The sequence below is a fragment of the Haemorhous mexicanus genome, chromosome 3 (assembly GCF_027477595.1).
Source record: "Haemorhous mexicanus isolate bHaeMex1 chromosome 3, bHaeMex1.pri, whole genome shotgun sequence".
Taxonomy (NCBI): Eukaryota; Metazoa; Chordata; class Aves; order Passeriformes; family Fringillidae; genus Haemorhous; species Haemorhous mexicanus.
Window position 1 is genome coordinate 71,329,733 of NC_082343.1, and position 17,669 is coordinate 71,347,401.

Below are 17,669 nucleotides of genomic sequence, written 5' to 3' on the forward strand. Positions count from 1 at the left end.
GGTAGAACAACTTCACAGGAAGTTCATTTTGCAATTTAAATATCCTTATTGAAAGCAAGCAAATAAAGAAGCAATGAGCGAGTATGTATGTGCGCAAGAATTCCTCAACGCTTTTTGGTTGATCGATTAATGGGCTAAACCTGCCTTTTCTCGGTGAGCCAAGTGAGGTTGTGTGCAGGTACTCAGAGTTTCGCTGGTTTCCCTGGCTGCCTAACCAGGCTGGTAAGGAACGTGGCGATAGCTGCTGTTCTCAGGGCAGACCGGGAATTACAGCTCTGCAGCCATGGACATTTGAGAAATTCCAAGGAGGAATTTGAGCCTGAGGGAACGCTTGTTTCTTTTGCTCCACGACTCCTCAACTTGTCTAAAGAGCTGATTGATAACAGATGCACCTATCTGCTTTTCTGGTTTTATTGAAGCATGTTGTTTTTCTGCAACAGGATTTTCTCCTGTGATCTCCCCAGGATATTTCTCCTTTTACTGTGTATACTCATGGTCAGCATTCTTTGTGGAATAAGGAGGCTCTGGCAGTCTATTATCTCTTGTTTAACCCGTTTTCCCCTCTTAATCTGCATCCATCCTTCAGCAATTATGGAGATTGCAGTTTTCTAGGAGCTTCCATCAAAGGAGAGATTGTTAGATTTTCTTGGTAACAGGAAGGAGAAGGAATTTGGAAATTCCTGAAACTTCTTTCCCTGCAGGAATTCCTGTCCCTTTCCAAACAGCTTGCTGGGGTAAAGGCATTGCTGCAGGGAAGCTAAATTGCTGGGGATTGCCTGTGAGTCCTATGAAAGGGGAAACTGATGTAGTGGATTTTAAAGCAGGGGGACTGGAACAGTGTAGTCAGTGTCAAACTCAGGACAGGAAGCAGTGGTTATGTCCCCACCATTCCAATGTCTCCAGCAGTGACAAAGGCCCAGGTACACACAGCTGCAGGTTCCCAGCCATATGTACCGGGATGACCCAAGGGCATACCCTCATGGAGTGACAAAAAGCTTGGGAACCTAAGAAAATTACGTGGAGGGATTAAAAACGATCCAGAAGGATGAAAGTGCCATTTTTCTATAGATAAAATATATATTCTGAGGAAATCAGATTTTTTCCCTTGTCTGCAGGCTGAAAAAAATCCAGCTACCACTAAAAGCCTTCCTTTCTTATGCTAAGAGACAGAAGAAAAGGCTGTTCCTTTCAAGTGAAAAAAAAAGTCAAGTTCAAGCATTCCCACAAAGGAAAAATCATACATTTCAAAGTAATATGCAGTAGGACATCCTTGAGCTCCTATCCCCTTTCGTTGATGTACTTGACTCTTTGTAAAGCTGTCTCTAATCCCATCCTGTTTCAAAAAACCCGTGTCTCTCCATACTGAAGGCTGCTCTTAACACTCTGCACTCTGCTTGCTCTTCAGAGCTGGGGGTTTTGATCCATTTCAAATGTGAGCTGTTTGGGGGGATTATGTCATTCAGGCAACACAAGAGCTGAGTTTTCGCATCAGTTTTGTGGTGGAAATATGGATAGAGATGACAAAAGTTAACACTTTGATTGCTATAGAGGATGTATTCATTATAGGTTCAAGACAGTAAATAAAAAGACAGTTAGAACTATGGCATCACTATGGAGGTTGACCGGCAGAGCATACTCTCTGCAGTGTCCTCTCATAAGCTTATCATGATGATGTACCAATCAAAAGCAAATAGATTAAGGATCAGTAGTCAATCTGAAGGTCATAGAAAAATAAATGATAAGCCCTTCTGAGAGGCCTTGTTGTACCAAAGAAACTAGATACAAAGAGCTTTGGCTTCTTAGAATTATATCCAACTTTAATAGAAACTGCAGTTATTAATGGGCTGTCACATAATAGTACAGAATGACTTGAGCAGGACTCTACCAAAAGCTCTGGGTGAGCCCAGTTCAGTCAAGTGTTAAATATGATTAACTGCAGTGGCTTTGGGTGGCTTAACATTTTATTTCCAACACCCAGTTTCTTACAGTGCCATAATACAGGAGGCAATTTGTAGATAATACAGCTATGGATTTTTTAAATGACACAAGAGCATTTAATGGAAAACATTAGTATCAAAAAAGAAAGCAAGATTATATATGATTATTAACAATATATAAGATAATGTATAATACAGAAGTAGCATTCTTAGTATGAGAGTAGAATGGTTAATTTTGCCAGATGATAATAGGAGGACTATACAAAGGTGGAAAACATTCTGAATACATGCTGCACACAGCTCAGGAGCTACATTGGTCCAAAAAACGATAGAGACAACAAACTCCTTATTCTCTGTATTGTGTGCTAAATTCCTCAGAGTCACAACTGGATCTGAGAGAAACCTTAAGTCCATCAGTGAGACAAAAGAGTAGCTTCCTGTCAAACCCCACCTCCAATGCATCTTCTTTCAAGCCACAATTTGGCTTCTGAGCACTGGGTTTGTTCAGCTCTTCCGGGGTTGTGTTCCCTCCTGTACTGATTGTCTCACGGTATGTGAGACTTTATGCAAATGACTACAAGGTATTTGTGTCTATCTGAGACACACCTAGGACCAGTTGCTGAGTGCTCCTGCATTTTCTGCATAAATGCAGTAGCAGTAGCAAACAGGCATCTCACTGAGGTAGTGTGAAGGCAGGGTCTGCAGGCCCTGTACAGCACAGCCACATGTTTATCTGCTTGAACTCAGGGCAGTGAGGAACACTGTGAAATGCTCTGGACCAGGAGTTGACACAGTGTGTTTTGGGAAAAAAAAAGGATATACCACTCCCTTATTTTTTATCAACAAGGGTGATGGTACAAGGTGCCCTCAGACAAGAGAGGGCAAGGATAACAGGACCTGCTGCAGTCTTCCCGCCCACAGTACAAAATGGTCCTGTTGTTTTGAGCTGCTGAGCAGCTGGGAGTCATGTTTTGTCAAATCTTTTCTGAGACAGGGTGTACTTCAAGTTTGCTTCGTGTCTTGATTTTCAGTAGGAAGTGCTGTTTTTGCTTCAGGCATAGTTTGTCTTCAGGGTTCTTCTCAGAGGTTTCTGACTCCTGAGCTGGGAAACACATGTCTTCCATCAAACTCTCTCTGTTACACAAGGTTATTCTAAAGGAAAAGCAGGGAAGGGTAGCCATAAACCCATTAACTCCAGCCAGATTGCATAATTATTATGGCTGTCAATGTGATGTCCCAGAATTTGCCTCTAGTCTGGGATACCCTTATGCAATTCATTACTGAGAGATCAGCTCTTGCCACTTCTTTTTGGTATTTGCCTGTCCAAATGTTTTTATTCCAGTAAATGGAATCTTGGCTAGAAATAGTAGGTGGATTCAGGTCTTAATGTGCGATTTCAAGTCTCATCTAAAGTTTTTTTAATGCTGTATCTAAATTAATTAAATTAAGAAATTAAATGTCTTGCTTTCATATGCTGGTACTGCTATTTTTATATTAGCAGGCTATTTCTTTATATACATATATCTATACACATACACACACACACACACACACACACATATATATATACATACATACACACACATATATATATTTTAATTTCAGTGGAGCTTTCAGAACGACTTCAGCTTCAAATCCTCTAAGAAAGATATCTGAATTTCTTCTCAAGCAGAAATTGTCCCAGAGGATCAAATTATGTGATTTGGATTTGTTATGAGATTACAAAGAAGAAACCTCCTGCTAGGATCAGAGTGCTGCAAAATATTTGCATTCCTAAGACATTGTGGATTGCCTAGGTGGAGCTTCTAGCAAGTATTAAGCCACTTCTGAACTCTCTGACTCTGATGCTGCCTTTGGGAAGACTGTCATTCAGTTCTTAACTCTATTAGAAATTTGGCTGGCTGACAGGCACAGCACAGGATTACTTGCCCACCGTGGGCAGTGGCAAGTGCTCAAATATGCATTATTGCCTGCAGGTTTTGGTTCTCCAGATCTACTGTGCTTGTCCACAGCTTTACAACTCAGCAGGACAGTAAGTTCTGAGGACTGTGTGATTCAGGCAAAGGGAAAGGGAAGAGCACACCTTTACAGTGGCATGTAAATATGCAGAAGGCACGGTGCTAAACTGCACCTGAAAGTTACACCCACAAACTGAATGCACTGATAGAAGCATCTAAGCAGGTAAGCAGCCTTGTTACCCATGTTAATGCAATCTTATGATTAGAAAAAGTAATAATTTTATGTGTTATGTATTTATGCATTCTATATATATTTGCATATAGCATTGAATTCTGGATAGGTTTCTTAAGGAAGATACTTTTTAAATAAGGGGTATAATTTTGAAACATATTGTGTAATAAATAAAATGTTGTGATTGAAGGAGTTCAATGTCAGAAACTATAGATTTCTTCCACTGTTTTACTTGGTTTCAAGTTGTATCCTTTCAAATTGCCACCAAAGGGCATTCAGGAGACCTGGCTACAGCTGGGGGCTATAAGCACCCCTCAGTGTGGCACATTCCATGTCACACAGCATGGGAATAACATAATAACTTACAGCCCGACCCTCCCAGCTATCCTGCAGCTTCATTTGGCCCTGCTCAGTAGTTTTTGTTTCCCTTTTGTTTTATTTGGCTAACAAAAGCATCCTAAAGCTATTTTACATTGCAGTGCAATTAGATAATATTAAATTAAATGGCCTTATGGGATGATAGATAAAGACGCTGATTTTGTATGCTTATATATTGGGTCAGGATGCAATACTACATCATGCTGTAGATTATGATAAAATTTCTTATTGTATTAGAGAGAAATTTATAGGAATATCCCATCAGTGAAAAAAAAAAAAACCCTTTAGAATGCTATAAATATGCTTGCACAGGGGGGTTACCTGCTTAGCATTATTGATTTTTCCAATCAATATGGCAAGTATATTACACAAGGCTGTGTGCAGTCAAGGCTTTAGCATGGTTTAGATCTGTTTACACTGGTTTAGCTGTCAGCAGGGCTGCAGATGGATGTTTCCTTCCCAGCACAGCTGGAACTGATGAAGATCCAACACCTGGTTGCTTGTCACCATCCTGCAGCAGATTACTGCACCCACACCTGTTGTGTAGGTGCTCCTTGGCTCATCCCTTTGGATACTTCATGGGAGGTTGCCTGCCAGCCTTGTTGGCACCAGGGACCTGTTTGGGGTCAGTCTGGCAGAACAGTGGTGGTAAGTGGCCTTTTGCAAATGGTCAGTGATAAAGGGCTGGGGAGAAATAATGACTGTGAATGGAGCAAATGTTTGCAAACTTAATTTGTGCTTATGGTGTAAAGGCATAGTCATAAAGCAAATGGATAAAAATAGCTCTAAGTCAATGTGAGAGAAGCCACACACAAAAATTGAACTTGTTTGGTTAATAGTGCATGAAATAAGTCCATATAGCTTCTGTATGTAGGAAAGAGGTCCTGAAGGGATTTTACGTGACTTGCCTGCTGAAAGCTCTGCAGTGGTCAGGGCACAGTACTTAGATCTTCATTTTACACATGATCAGTTTGAGCTGGGAAATCAAATTCCCCATATTCTGAGGCTTTCTTCCATATTTTATCTTTATTTCCAGTATTGTTTCTCATATATATGTACAGAACTTCTCTATTAGCCCCTTTCTCTATGAAAGCATATGATCTGCTCTGCTGCCTGACCAACAGGAGCTACAGTCACTGCATATTATCTCCTCATCAGTAATTTACCAAATTTACTCCTCTGTTTTCAGTTTACCCAGAATTTGTATGACCACCAGAATGCTTTCAGACATTAAGTTCTTCTGAAACATATTTTTGACACTAGATGGATTTTTCTATTATTTCAGGGACCTGACACATTTTCAATGCAATCCAAATTATTGCCAATCATAAATAAATTCATTAGGCATGCCACTGAGTTCAGCACATGTCTTTGTCTTTCTTCCATCAAGGTCATGTCAAGGTGAATTTGCATCTGGCTTTTTTTTTTTCTTTTTCCCCCTCACTTTTAGTGTGTTTTGGAAGGGATAAGCATGACATGTGGAATCAATATTCAAATAATATCAAGGAAAAGAGGTTATATAGAAAAGAAAGCATTCAGTTTTATCAGGTTTTAGAACAGGTATCATGTTACTTGCACTGTGCCAAAACCAGTTCTTTCTGCATCTGAATTCAGCTCAGGTATAGCCTAGGATGTTCAAAACGTGAAAAAATAATGCACTTAATAAAAGCCGAAAGTACACTCATACATACACTGCCAATGATTCTCATCTGTGGATGTTCAGGTAGAAGATCTTTTGTATGCAGGAAGTCCTAAGTAAGTGAAAACCTTTCATTCAGTAGAATTGTATAGTATGGACCTATGAATACTTTTTTCTTTTTCCTTTTTAATTTATATATAATCCTGTCTATGATTAAATATAATTCTGACAATAAACTGCAATTATATTTATTTGGGAAATGATGGAGCTGAGACATTTAACAAGGACACATGTTCTGGCTCTGGAAATGTGCTCCCAGTGTCTACTAATTTCTGTATGAATCCAAATAAATCAAACCCACGGTGCTTTTTCTGCTAAATGGCTTTGGAGATTTCCCTTGAATACTGTAAGTGGTATGGAAACTCCTGAAATCAATATTTTGCATATTGCCCATACCTTCCGTCATTAGACCTTTTTTATAAACTTCTGGGAGCTGTATCTATTACATTGTCAAAGGATACTTCTCTGGGACTGTAAGCCTCAGGAAACAGGGGTTAGGTAACATGTTGTTTGCCTACCCATCTTGTCAGACCCTCTCTAATAACTTTAGAATCTGTAAGTTCATTTCAGTTACATTTGGCTCAGAAACAGAAAACTTCAGGCTATGAAATTCTTCCAAGTTTTAAGAAACATAACAGCTCAGTAAAGGAAAGACTACTTCCTTCATATTACTACTGTGACTGAAAGGCTGCTGCCTGAGCTCAAAGGTTATTTATTATGTTGAGTTTGCTGGCAGCCAGCACACGCTTAGCTCAAAAGCAGCCCCTTGGTTCTCACCCAGCTGGTAGCTGGGAGGCAGGAGGAAGGAGCTGTGGGCACTGAGGGAAGGGAAGATTGATGACGGGCAGTGAACCTGAGGTGTGGACATGGGGAAAGCATGAGGAATGGGGCACAGATCCAAAGAAGCTGGGGCTTTCCATTTCTTAAGAGCAGAACTTGATCTCTACTTGGGAGTGACTAGAGTCAAAAGCAACACATCAAAATTAAGCAGACTGAAGTTAGCTTAGCACCAAAATGGATTCTCAGTGTAACCAGCACAACAGCCACCATTTCAACAATTTTTCTTTATCTTAGTTCATCTTCTTTCCCTTAAGCATCCAGTTCATTACATAGAAAGGTCAGGATTTCACTACTGAGAACAGCTTGGTAATCTGATGCCAGTCTATTGTTATTGTTTCTGTTACCATTGATAGCACAGATATTTCTATTTCCAGCATGCTTACTTCTACAACAAGCATGATGAAATTACAGCTCCCAGTGTTTTGTCTTATGCCAGAGAATCCATTGCAAGTGATGGACTCAATGGGTTATAGGAAGAAAACTTTGTTTGCACTAGCAGCTATAATTTTGTAATAATAAAGTACTACTAACAAAGGAATGGTTAGTACTCAGAGTGCCCACAGTTACCAAGTAGATTTGAGATGGCCCTATTAAGGATATATAAAGATGATTGTTCCTACTTTATAGCCAGAAAAACTGAAACACATGCGATGCATTTTTTCCACTTTCCTAACAAAGTGGTTTGAAACAGACTCTGAGTTAAACATGTCTCTGTTAACTTACTATTGAAGCTCTATATAAGTGCACTTCCTAAAATTTGAGTCTCCTTACTCTGAGATGACAAACAAACAGAAAAAAAAAACTTTTTTTTTTTTTTTTCTTTGTAACTATTCTGAAAAGCTCTTACATGTGTAGAATCCAAATTCCTGAAGTTCCTCAGACGTCTCAGGGTTACTGGAGGAGCTTGTTTTACCACAGATTTACCCATCAATAGAAAAACTTCCGTCATGGATGGTTGGTTTGGATGTCATGGTATCAGACTGGGTCTGTGCAGAATCAAACACAACAGTTTCAGATTATGGAAGATAAGAGATAAAAGCTCAAGTTCATGTGACACCCCATCACACTAAGGAGAGTCCAACTTTAGAATGACATTATAGGCTGTTGGTAAGGATTCTGTCGGAGAGTAGAGCTGTGCCCAAGGTGGCAGGGTAATTTTGGCTTTACTGGCCTCAATTTGTTTGCTTTTTCTGACAGCTGGACATACAGAAGGTGCAGGAACTTCCACAGCTGCACTGCCTGCTATTTGTCTGTCATTTGGTGTAGCTCTTGCAGAAGCCACATATGAGCTATAGGTTGCCTATGCCTGCATTAAAGGTTGAAAGAAGCAGCACTTTTTTTTTTTTTTTTATTAATGGTTTGTTAGTCCCTTTGAGATCCCTACTGCCTTCTTGCTGGCACCAGAAGAAAGGAAAGAGAAAATGAACTGTAACTTCTTCCACCAAATCCATAACAATAAGAATTTGGTTGTTTCCACCTACAGCACTGAAGAAGAGAGCAATGGCAAAGCAATTAGTCCAGTAAGATGCATCCCATTTCCTTCTCATTCTTTTCTCAGAGCTTTTCTGTGGATGGTGGGTTGACCCTGACCAGTCCCTAAACACCCACCCAGCTTCTCCCTTACTCCCCCTGAGGTGGGATGGGGGAGACAATTGAAAGGGCAAAAGCAAGAAAAAGGCACGGGTCAAGATAAAGACAGTTTCATAAGGCAATGAAAGAAAAAAGTATGAAGAAAAAGCACTAAGTGATGGAAAGGCACACACCACCTCCCACGAGCAGACTGATACCCAACCAGTCTGCAAGCAATGGCAACTTCGCAAAACCTCCCCCCAGTTCCAAAAGTGGGCATGATGTTACACAGCCTGCAGGACCTCTTTGGTCAGCTCATGTCAGCCTACGTGCTGTGGGGGCAGAGTGAGAAACAGAGAAGGCCTTGATGCTGTGTGAACACTGCTCAGCAGTAGCTTAAACACTGGTGTGTTATCAACGCTGCTTTGGCCACAAATCTAAAACACAACACCCAACACAGGCTGCTGTGAGGAAAATTAACCCCCTCCCAACCAGACACAATATACTACCAGAGGCTACAGGAAAGCAAGAGCACTTTATCCTTCAAGGAAACATTAATGTGGAAGTTAAATGTCCTTCAGCCTAGGTGCATTGATTTAACACTTTTGATTGTTCTAATTTTACTGACTGTGTAAAATTGGAGAGAAGGTAAGACAGAAGCAAGTGATAAGAAGTTAACAGCAAGGGCATTTATGTTCTGTAGTAAGAGTGATTGTGAATGCATCATCCCCATGCTTCTAGTCTTGTTTCTGCATCTTCTGAGAGGCCACAGTCACCTTCTCCTTGATACTTCATCCAGCCAAAAGCACTGTAGGGGTTTGACAATAAAATTTTTGAGGTCTGGTACCAAGGGCTTAAAAAATATTTTTTCTTCGGCAGTCAGAGCTTAAGTCTTTTCTATATATGGCATTAACAATAGGAATTTGACTCAGGATATATTTTTTCCTGATTTGTATTGGCAATATTGTAGCCTGAAGTATAAAAAGATTTTGGTCAGTTCTTTTTTAGGGTGGTTGAAATTTGACTGAGTGCAAATTTTTTACTGGTTGATGGACAGAACTAGTAAAGCTAAGTGAAAGTTTTAGTAATACTTTAATATAAAAGTTCTCCTAAAGATGGGAACATATTCTACCTTGCATTACAGGTAGAAAACCTGCTCCCCAAAGAAATACAACCATGCAGGACAATGAAACTTCTGGTTTCTACTCTCATTAGACCATCTGGCTTTCTTTTAAAATTCAGAGTTGCTCAACTTCTTCAGCATTGTGAGCCAGCAGCCAATGCTGTCATTTCCTATTTGGCTGTAAATACAGTTCTGGAATCTAGATAATTTAGGATTTTGCCACTGAGGCACAGATGGACTTAGGAAATAATAAAATTAGGGTGGAAATAAGAAAACCAGAACTTCAGCAACATATTGAGGCTCTCAGCATAGGAGTTCTTAGGTTTTTCTAAATCGAATTCTACCATAGTTACACAAAATCATTCACAGGCAGGAGGGATTTAGCTCTTGGATCACTTGTTTCTTTTGTTAGCATAGCTCCTCATATTCTAACAAACTGTGTTCCAGTGAATTCATGTGCTGGAAGTTTCCTCTGGACCATAGTACACAATAGTTGTATATGACACAATATTAATCAAATATGCCTTTTGTCTCAATTTAATTTTTACCATTTATCACCCCCCCTCCCCCAAATCATTTATCCTCCCAGCTAATAAATCCAAATGTATTTAGCCTCTCCCCACAGGATCGTAAGAATGGCTGTAGTAGACAAGACCAGAGGCCCAACGAGCACATGATTTAAAAAGTACCTGAAAAGGGCAAGGAGGTAGCAATAATCCCTTCTGTATGCCTTCCCATCTTCCAGTAATCTAAGTACTGCAGACTTGCTGAGACAGCGCCAGTATTTTGTATTTATAAGTTGTTAATGTATTTGTATTTTGCCATTTTGATTTTCTGGGTTTTGGTTGTTCAATCCTGAACGTTACTGTAATCCTTACTATATGGACTTTGAGATGGGGTAACTAGAACTGAAAGCAACATGCCAGTAGTGCACTGCACTATAAATGTGTTTTACATCATGTTTCCTTATCCTTTTCCCAAAGAAGTTCATCTTTCTCATGTTAGTAATCACTTCTGAGCACTGAACTTTGTTCAGAGAACTACTCACAGTGACTTCAAGGCTTTTCCTGGTTGACAATAACTTTTAGAATTTGTCATGTCTGTATCTTTTCATCTCCTTGTGGATTATGCTGCTTTATGCTCTGGAATACTGCTTTTCAACTACCACTGCTCACACTGTTGTGGAAGACTCTCGCAGTACTTTTCAATCAGCTTTAGATCTGAATTACTAAATATGTTCTTCAAACATTGTCACATCATCATTCGTGCCTTTTCTCAGGTCATTTATGAACTGTGAACAGCTCAGTGCTAGGTATGAATCCTTGTGGGATAACCTTTCTGTCATGAAAACTCCTGGTTTACTTTTGTCTTTGAACTGGTTAGTCCATGAACTGAGGGTCCTTCTTATTCCATATAGAATAACAGAGACATGGGAAAATAGGTCTGGAAAGAAAAACAAGAAATCTTATTTCTCATCACGTTAATGCTACCTTACCTACAAAATTTCTGACAGAGGTTTATCTGATCTTTTCTTGAAAAAATCGAATTATTTTAATTGTAGTCTAATCATTACACAGTATCTTCAGATAATTGATTATGTAATTGTCTTTATCCCTCAAAGGTTTTCCCATATATACATCTCACTTGGTACAACGGGTGTATGTTATTCCTTGTCCCATGTTTCCTACCCTAAGATGATTTATTGATGCCCTTATGAACATTTGCTGTTGAAAACATTTGTAATAGGGCTTCAGAATCTGATTGGCTAGGAGCAACACTAAAGAATAATTTATCTTCTCTCTATATAAATGATGTACATTGTATAGACCTGTCATCAAACGGTTTTTTGTAGCTGTGGCTTGCATTTAGGATGGATTCTGTCAAAACTTATTTAATCCAAGGAAAAAGTTGAAAACCTAAGAGTAGAATTCAGTGTGGTTCAGGTTATCCTTTTAGCACAATTCTATTTCTTCTGTGGGAATGAATTTAACAGCAGAAAGCTATGAGAGCAGTTAATCTGTATTCTCCTTTATATGCTTCAGGAGTGAGCAAAGAAACATCTTTCCTTTTTCATTACATGGTACTGCCTTTTCCAGTGGATTCTAATGCAAAGTTTAGAATTACTTTCAAAAACTTTAATGACTGACAAGGAAATACAGTGGATGGAACATGTTAGTGCTAGAATTAGAATGCCAACAATGCAGGAAGACTGAAACCATGTATCCCAATGAAGACAAGGAAACTCAATTACACTGACTGTGCAGCTCCAAAGGATGAAATTTTAGGCTGCTATATTTGGAATTAGAGTTTATTCTTTCTCCATAATTATGGGCAACTTCTACATTTTTGGAATTCAAGGCTTTCTCTAAAGCTTTGCTTTGGAGGTATTGGCTTGCCTTCTAAACCAGCTGTCATACTGATTCTCAAATATGAACACAAAGGCATTAGTTAGTAGTATCCTCTGGCTTTTTTTTTTTTTTTTTTTTTTTTTTCTTTCTGTCAAACTGAAGCCAGCCTGCAATACTGTGTGCTGCTCCCCAAATGCAATAAGCATGTTTCACAATTCACAGGGAGTGAGTGGATATCCTAAGAAAGATATACATGTGGTTACACTGCTTGAGCAATAAGGTTGAGGTATAGAGGCTTAATGGTGAACTCTAGCAAAGTGAGCAACACAGAATGATTTCATTTTAATTCATTCACTTTAACCACTTTATTTCACATAAAAACCTGTTTTACTTTGCTCTCTCCCACTGTTTTTTACTTGCTGAATTCTGAATTACTTTGATTTTTTTCAAGTAAGTGTTCATACTTGCTAGTCTGTAAAGAGAAGTTAGGGAATAGTTTTCGCAAGGGCTCTCTTAACATGGAGTAAAGCAGTACAGACTATTCTGGGACCAGGTTCTTGGATTATGCTCAAGAAAAGCAGCACAACGTTTCTCATTTAGTACTATTTGGATTATGGTACTACAAAAATGAATTAGAAAACCCCCAACAAAACAGAGCTAGCTAAATAATTATATCATGAGCGCAGAAGTCAGCGTTCCCTTCTTTCATTCCTAGCATGCTCTCTAGATTTACTATAAAATCATGATAGAGCCCCTTTGTTATCTACTTTGTTTTTTTAAACCAATATAATAAGGTTAATACTTTTACTATAGGGGTTTAGTAGTTAATTGACATAAAAGATTCCAAAATTCAGAGTTTTACTGGGAATCATAACATATGAACTTGAATTGATATGAATCAATTGGGGACTTTCTAATCTATCCCTATTAGAAATCTTCTGGTATTCTGTCCCACTTTCATTAGGCCCTTCACACTGACAGCAATATGTTTAAAAACCCCAAGTACATCTCTACACATTCTGAAACAGGTCTGCTAGTTTTTCTCTGCTTATGAAGAGATGGTAATACAGTGCATATGCGACCTCTATTCATCCTAAGGTTTCTCTGCTTGTATCCCTTGGAATTCTGAGAGCCATCCTTCCACTCTGAAGTGAGGCAACATTGGCTTTAAATGTGACAGACAGAAGTCAACACTGAGTCCATGTGTTTATTAATATCCCACTCCAGTTGAACTGGAAGAAATGCTATCTTGATCCCTAAGAATCAAAAATTTCCCATTAGATCAACAAGTAAAAGCTTACAAAGAAAGCGAATTAAGAAAAAGTGCTGCTACTTCCAAATGTGGCCAAGAAAAATAAAAAAATCCCACTGTCTATCTTTTGGTTTCACTAACAAATGAAGAGAGAATTCTAAGAGATTGCCCAAGGAATGAAACATGCTGGAAAGAAAACAGGAGTGTATTTTAAGCGCAAGGTAATCTACAAAGAAGAATAAAGTCCTGCATGTACCACTTTCTTGACATTGAAGTGTTTAAAAAAAAATTTTCCTTTTTACATTAGAAATTCATGACTTACCTGTGTTGGAGAATTATTTAGAGAGCTGGTGAGGATACTCAATTTCTCAGCTTTCAGTCTTGCTTGGTATATCTTTCACCTCCAGTGAAATTTAACCACAGTGACTTGAGATTTGGCAGAAATGGTGATTCTAATGAGTGACAACGTGGCATCTTCATTTAGGCTGGCAGGCTGAAAAAAGTACTGATTGCAATCTGCAACCCCATAATTTTCTGTTTTCTTTGCTAGGGCTACTCAAACTTTCTGCATCAGCATAATTAACAAATTATATGGCACTGCATATTAAAAATGTTACAGTCATTTCTCTGCTGACCAGAAATGAATAATACAATTGGTAAAACACTTTAAAAGAAAATGTGAATGCTATTAAATATGTGTTACTGGTATCGCAACTGTTCCATTAACTTGGAAGAGCAATGGAAATGTCACAGTATTTTTCTGTCTCTTTCTCTCAAACAATTTGCTGTCACTGCTCTGTAAATGGCTGCTTGCTGCTGCTTCTCCTCTGGGAACCACCTGGAGAGGAGATGCCAGGCAGGTGTTTTCCAGCAGGTCTGACAGCCTGTGCCCACACAAACAGATTTTTCCACCTTTCCACGTATACTCCAATCTCAAGAAGAAACAAATGTGCCCATTTCCATCTTTCAACCATAATAAAACTTCTGCACTAATGAGACAGCAGACTTATTCTTACTGGCCTCCAAGCTGGCCTGTGCTTGAAGTTGTTCAATTGGTTCTACACTTTTAGTGGCTTTCGTGTGGCCAACATACAGATTCAGAAAGTAGAAGTAGGGCTGAGTCAGGAGAGAAGGAATCAGGACACAGATCACATTTTGTGTTTTTCACTACCTGATTTGTACCAGTCCAGCCTTCACTGGCAGGGCTCACGAGGGGAATGAGAAGAGCATGGCTCTATTAGTCCAGCAAAATCAAGGCTGTGTGGGGATGAGACTGCTGTCTATAAATACTTCTGGCAGGGGTACATGCAGGAGAGCGGGAAAGGCTACTTCAGGACAGTATTTGCACAGGAAGAAAAGATGGACGTGGTACTGGTCACAAGGAAAAGCAGGTTTAACATTTTTAAAAGGCTTCCAGCTGTTAGAGAGGTTTCTCTCAGACAGCCTCCCAGCAGCAGCAGCGAGGGCCAAAAAATTTACTGGCAAAGCACAATTAATTTACAGAAGAAAGGATAAAATGGCTGCTTGCAACACTAGGGAGCTGTTTACAGTATAGGGTGGAGGGGAAATTATACTGCCTTGGCTTACAAGTGCCAGGTTACCATAATGAGGGTGCTCTTAGCCCCCTCTCACCAACACTGTGGACTTTAAACGAATTATGATAAAAGACAGTCTTGTCAGTACATTGTAAAATTGAAAGAGTAAAAACAAATGCCTTAGTGGTGGAAATGGGCAATAATGGATATTTTTCTTGGTCAAAGAGAGCAATGGGAACTACTTGAAGAGTTTATTATTACCAACAGCAAGGTAGTCCATATTTCTATTGATGCTAAAACTGCCAGAATAAATTTGGGTAAAATAACCTTCTACAGATAAGTTTTCTTTTTCATGTCTATGCCCCTTTCTTCTCAGTGTTGGTTTTGATTACTAGGTGACCAAAGATGTGAACACTTTGCAAAATTTAAATAGTTAGCTCTAATTTTAGTAAATGTCTTTAATGTTGACACTGAAAGATCAACAATGTTCTTTCTCCTGTTCAGGAAAATTGCCAGCTCATGAGCAGGCCTTGCTCAGAAAGATCCACATCTGCAACTGCAAAGCAAAGCACTTGCAGTTCTCTGGAAAATATTACTTTGGTAAAGGAGTGATGAAGATTTCTGAGAATTTCAGTTGCTAGCTACCTGTCCCAAGGGAATTTCTGAATCATCTATTGCCTTCTGGAAGAAATAATCATCTCAAAATGGTTACACTCCTGCCTTTCCTTGAGAAACAAACTTCTGGCTATGACCTCATGACTTAGCTATGCACTAGTAATCATATATAGCACCGTATCTTATCGTGCAGTTGACACCTCCCTGTGCTTTGTCAGCAATGACAGCTTCTCATCAGCTCCTCTACCCCTCCCATCCAGCATGTGGAAAAACTTTCCATTGTGGTAAGTAATGCTGGCAGAGCAGGTGATGAACTGAGATAGTTTCTGTGTATGGAGAGATGCCATTTTTACTCTCCGCTCCTCTAATTTAATTCTGCTTCATTCACTTGCTGCTGGCAGGAGTAATCTAAGGTTGAACACACAAGGTGGGGATTGTCCTTTGCTTCTAGAGTGGGATGTAACCTGCAGGTTGTATAAGGTCAGGGTGAGGTTGACCTTACACTCCCTACAAATCCCTGTAAGGAAGCTGTGAGTGCGGGTCAGCCTCTTCTCCCAGCAACAGGTGAGAGGATGGGAGGTGATTATCTCAAGCTGCACCACGGGAGGTTTATGTTGGACATTATGAAGAATTTCTTTAAAGACAGAGTCATTAGACATTGGAATGGACTGCCTGGAGATTTGGTGGTGTCACCATCTCTGGAGATATTTAGGGAAAGAATGGACATGGCACTTAATGCCACGGTCTGTAGTTGACATGGTGGTGTTTTGTCATAGACTGGATTCAACCTCAGAGGCCTTTTCCAGCCTGATTCTGTGATTCTGTGTGACTCTTCATATAGTTACCTCTGCTTGGCACTTCCATAACGCAAGAAAGCTTGCAGAGTGACGCTCCTCACAAAACAATCTTCGAGAGACCGAGACGTAACATCAAAAGGCCTGAATGTTTCTGCGATCTCAAAATACTTTGATGAAATCCGAACCCCAAAGCAGCGCCGCGTTTGTCTAAAAATCTCTGCTCGGGGCTGAAGGGACACAGCCTTGCTACGGCATCGGATACTAAAGACGCAACCATACGCCTGGTTTGTATGTGAGCGCACAGACAGCATGAGCCCCGATCTGTAAGCGATCGGTTTATTCAGCAGCATCCGACGGCGCGAAACCTACAAAACCTCCCGCTTCCAACATGGACCCGCAACGCCACAGCGCAGGGGCCGGCCTGGCCTGGCCCCGCCCTGCCCCGCCCGCCGCACGGCGGGGCAGCACCCCGCAGGGAGGCGGAGCCGGACCGTGAATGGCAGCTGGCGAGATAAACAAGTAGCTACCCTGTTCGGCGCCCCGCAGCATGGGGTGCCTGTTCACCGTCTGTTCCTCTGGTCCTCCCTCCCTCGCTCCCTGTCAGCCAGAGGCGCCTTGTCCGGCCGCACTCGCCGCTCCCGCCTGTGCGCGCAATGTGAAGAGTCAGCAAGTTCCCAGCGGCCGCTGAAACGCTCCGGTGTCTCCGGAGAGGGCAGTGCGCCGACGCCGCCCGGCCGGGGCGACCCGGGGCATGCCGGGAGTTGCAGTTCTGCCGCTACGGTGTCCCGCCTGCGGCGGCGGGGCCGGCTCCCGCAGCCGCACTACGACTCCCGGCACCTCGCGCGCCGCGCCGCGAGGAGCCCAGTTGAAGCGGGTGGCGGCGGCGGAGCGCGCCCCCTCCCCCCCGCCGAAAAGCCCCAAACCAAAACAAAAACAAACCGCCCCCCGCGCCCCGTTCCCGTCGCCCACCGCCCCCGCCGAGCCCCGGACATGGCGGCGCTGGGAGGGGGCTCCGCCAGCTGCGGGTGCTGATCCGGCCGCCGCGTCCCCCTGCCCGCCCGTCCCTCCCCGCCCATGGGCGAGACATGGACTACGAGTTCAAGTCGAAGCTGGCGGCCGAGCGCGAGCGGGTGGAGGACCTGTTCGAGTACGAGGGATGCAAGGTGGGCAGAGGCACCTACGGGCACGTCTACAAGGCCCGCCGCAAGGACGGGTAAGGGCCGCGCCGAGAACCCCCTTCCAACCCCCTCCCTCCTACCTCCCGCACCAGCGCCCTCCCCTCCTTCCTTCCCCTCCCTTCCTCCCTCCCTCCTCGGAAAGTTTCTGGCAGCGCGGGGGCCGGAGCGCGGAGCTCGTCCGGGGATCCCCCGCCCCGCGTCGGGAGCG

General features: G+C 41.5%; 1 protein-coding gene and 1 long non-coding RNA gene across 4 annotated transcripts in view; one reads left to right on the forward strand and one right to left on the reverse strand.

Annotated features, from left to right (window-relative positions):
• Positions 1–1,574: 1,574 nt before the first annotated feature.
• LOC132325226 (uncharacterized) lies at positions 1,575–17,041 on the reverse strand. Its single transcript, XR_009485852.1, has 3 exons — positions 13,659–17,041; positions 7,892–8,030; positions 1,575–3,089 (listed from the first exon to the last, which is right to left on the reverse strand). It is a non-coding gene; the product is annotated as an uncharacterized LOC132325226 (long non-coding RNA).
• The window catches only part of CDK19 (cyclin dependent kinase 19), a 120,377-nt gene continuing 119,727 nt past the window's right edge, over positions 17,020–17,669 (forward strand). Inside the window, exon 1 of one of the 3 annotated variants that reach the window (XM_059842291.1) lies at positions 17,020–17,496. In XM_059842291.1, coding sequence (XP_059698274.1) covers positions 17,035–17,496 — 462 coding nt within the window. In that variant the 5' untranslated portion in view covers positions 17,020–17,034. The remainder of the gene's footprint in view (positions 17,497–17,669) is intronic. The other 2 variants (XM_059842295.1, XM_059842294.1) reach the window with 2 other exon arrangements.